The sequence below is a fragment of the Anopheles bellator genome, unplaced genomic scaffold (assembly GCF_943735745.2).
Source record: "Anopheles bellator unplaced genomic scaffold, idAnoBellAS_SP24_06.2 scaffold00965_ctg1, whole genome shotgun sequence".
Taxonomy (NCBI): Eukaryota; Metazoa; Arthropoda; class Insecta; order Diptera; family Culicidae; genus Anopheles; species Anopheles bellator.
The window spans coordinates 1,512-4,314 of record NW_026685089.1 but is presented as its reverse complement, the minus strand read 5'-3'; the positions used below and the strand labels follow the sequence as shown (position 1 = coordinate 4,314).

Here is a 2,803-nt window from a genome sequence, read left to right as displayed (position 1 = left end):
CTCCGGAGATGTCACTTCAGGCGATATTGCATTGCAGATCGCAGCGTGTGGACCGGCCTTTAAGCAGAGCAGCAAAAACTGGGAAGAGAAACGTCAAAGTTAAAATAGGCAAAATAAGTTTTTTTCTTTGTGCGTGCTGGACATCATCAATGTCTGTAAATATTTCATTTTCGGTTTCAATTGCAGTTCTTCAGCGTTTGCTATAACTGGAACAATCCCGCGATTGAAAGATATATTTAAATGGTAATTTTTTTTTCATATTTTTCCAAACCAGCATGATGCGGACTTTTCGGTGTGGTGTTGAAATTTCCTCTTCAATACCCACCAAGGCTGCTCTCGCAGTTTGCGTTACATACTTACTCAAAGCTATGTGAAAAGAATTTCGTGTATTAGTCAAGAAAGCTATACAATCCAGTATGAAAAACGTGACAAACTTTTGGAGAATATGGTGAGCAATGATGCTAACGGATAAAAGATGACTTAGAACTGAAAGGGCGGGGACAACTGCTGCTATCCAAACACATTGTTGATGGGTAGGTATGCTGTACACTACAGAACACTTATCTGTTCGTAAATTAACGATAATTCATACCTTCATCGATTTGTTTTTCTGCTCGCAGGCGGTAATGGTGACAGAACCACGTTGCCTTGTTTCTTTAATATGGCGAAAGAGTATGATTATCTACTGAAAGTCCTTTTGGTAGGTGATAGTGATGTTGGTAAGCAGGAAATATTATCCGGACTAGACGACGGCTCAACAGAAAGTCCGTTTTGCAGTGGTAGTGGAAGTAAGTTACTTTTCAAATTATCGAAAAAGCTCTTTTTGAACCTGCAAGTAATATGTTCCATTCCTAGTTGTTCTACTTTTATATTAGTTTTAATCAGCAAAAACTTGAAATCTTGCTGCATCTGAAATTTTATTGCTAATTTACGGTACAATGCTATAATTTTAAACCTTTCTAATTTGCAGCGGCACACAAAACCACAACAATTCTACTGGATGGTAAACGTGTGAAACTTCAAATCTGGGATACGTCCGGTCAAGGACGATTTTGTACGATAATTCGTTCTTATTCGCGAGGTGCACAAGGCATCATTCTCGTTTACGATATCACCAACAAGTGGAGCTTCGATGGATTGAATCGATGGTTGAAAGAGGTCGAGGAGCATGCACCAGGAGTACCAAAAGTGTTAGTGGGGAACCGGCTTCATTTGGCGTTTAAACGACAGGTTGCCGCCAAGCAAGCAGAGCTGTATGCTTCGCGGAACAAGATGGCCTGCTTTGAAATATCCCCATTATGCGATTTTAACATACGGGAATCGTTTTGTGAACTCGCCCGAATGGCTCTGCACCGCAACGGTATGGAACGTATTTGGCGCTCAAACCGAGTACTATCACTACAGGAGTTGTGCTGCCGAAGTATATGTCGAAGAACTAATGTATATACCATAGATAACCTACCTTTACCCCCATCAGTGAAATCTTATCTAAGATCATATGCGCTGACTTCATCTCAATGTTTAAATACGGTACTCAACAATTCTGCATCCATAGCTAAAAATCTCAAATGCAAAACTGCAACGTCGTATCATCTAAAGCAGAACATTAGAAACGGTTGCATCATTTCCTGATTTTCGTGTGCTACCTATGCTGTCTACATCTAAGGTTGTGCATTGCCGCATTTTGCCGTTACGGATTTTATGAACGAATAGGGAATTTTGTCTATAACATAGCTATGAATATTCGATTATCTGACTTTCTCTATCATTTGCGTAAACACCCATGTGTAAACATCAGTTTAGTGCGTAACCCTGGGAACAAGAGACGAGACAGTTTACTTGATGTTTACGAATAAGCTTCCTTAATACAAACGGTCTCGTCTGTAGATAATCCTTGTGAGAAACATTATAAATATTTAAAAAAAAGCCCAGCTGTAAACTAGGTAAAGTTGTACTGTACCCTGGTCTTCACCGTAATTCGGTGGTGGCATGGGTAGTTTTTAAGCAAGAGTTGCCAGCAATAATTTTTTGTTCAGTTGCATAGTGACTAAGTTGCCAGCAATAATTTGTTGTTCAGTTGCATGGTGAAGAATTTTTGCAACCTATATTGTGATAGGTTTGTTTGAAAATCACCTTTTGTCTTTAGTTATACATTTATTCTAAATTTGGCGCAACAATCAGTGACGGAGCACCAGCAGATATCAGCATTTGAATAGAATATATAGGATTGGTCTTTTCAAGATTGAAATTATATGAGACGAAAATAAGATCGAACCTAAAATATTCTATATGTTGCACACAAACTGAATATTCATTATGGAAGCTGAGGTGGTTACATTGCTTACTTGAATGAGCTATGTATTTATACGTATATACGTATACGTATACGTTTTTTATACGTACATACAAGTATGTACAAGGTTAGTTCTGAAATGTTTGTATCTAGTCCCTTGAACTGGAACTTGAGTTATGAGAGAAATGCATTGTTAATGAATAGGATTAATTATGGTATATATTTTCATCAGACCAAAACAAATGTTCTACTTCTTGCTTTAACTCTTCCGTCTGTATATTTATTGTGGTGTTTTTTTGGGGAAACCATAACGTTTTAGAATCAAATTTTGAAAGCATCCCCAGCCGGCAGTATAATTGCATTTCTGGAGACAAAAGAATAGGGGGAAAATAACGAAATCTAGGTTTGAAAGTCAAATCCGCTCCACCCAATTAGGACGAAGTTATTTTGATTTTGATTATAAGCCCGAAACTATGTAAACAAAATTTATTTTACTTTACCTACAAAAAA

At 37.7% G+C, this 2,803-nt stretch overlaps 1 protein-coding gene across 1 annotated transcript; it reads left to right on the top strand.

Annotated features, from left to right (window-relative positions):
• Window positions 1-107: 107 nt before the first annotated feature.
• LOC131214453 (ras-related protein Rab-40C) lies at window positions 108-2,778 on the top strand. The gene is made up of 4 exons (XM_058208825.1): window positions 108-155; window positions 275-533; window positions 621-788; window positions 971-2,778. The coding sequence occupies exons 2-4, from the start codon at window positions 530-532 to the stop codon at window positions 1,630-1,632; spliced, it is 834 nt and encodes a 277-aa protein (XP_058064808.1). The 5' UTR covers window positions 108-155; window positions 275-529; the 3' UTR covers window positions 1,633-2,778.
• The last annotated feature ends 25 nt before the right edge of the window (window positions 2,779-2,803 follow it).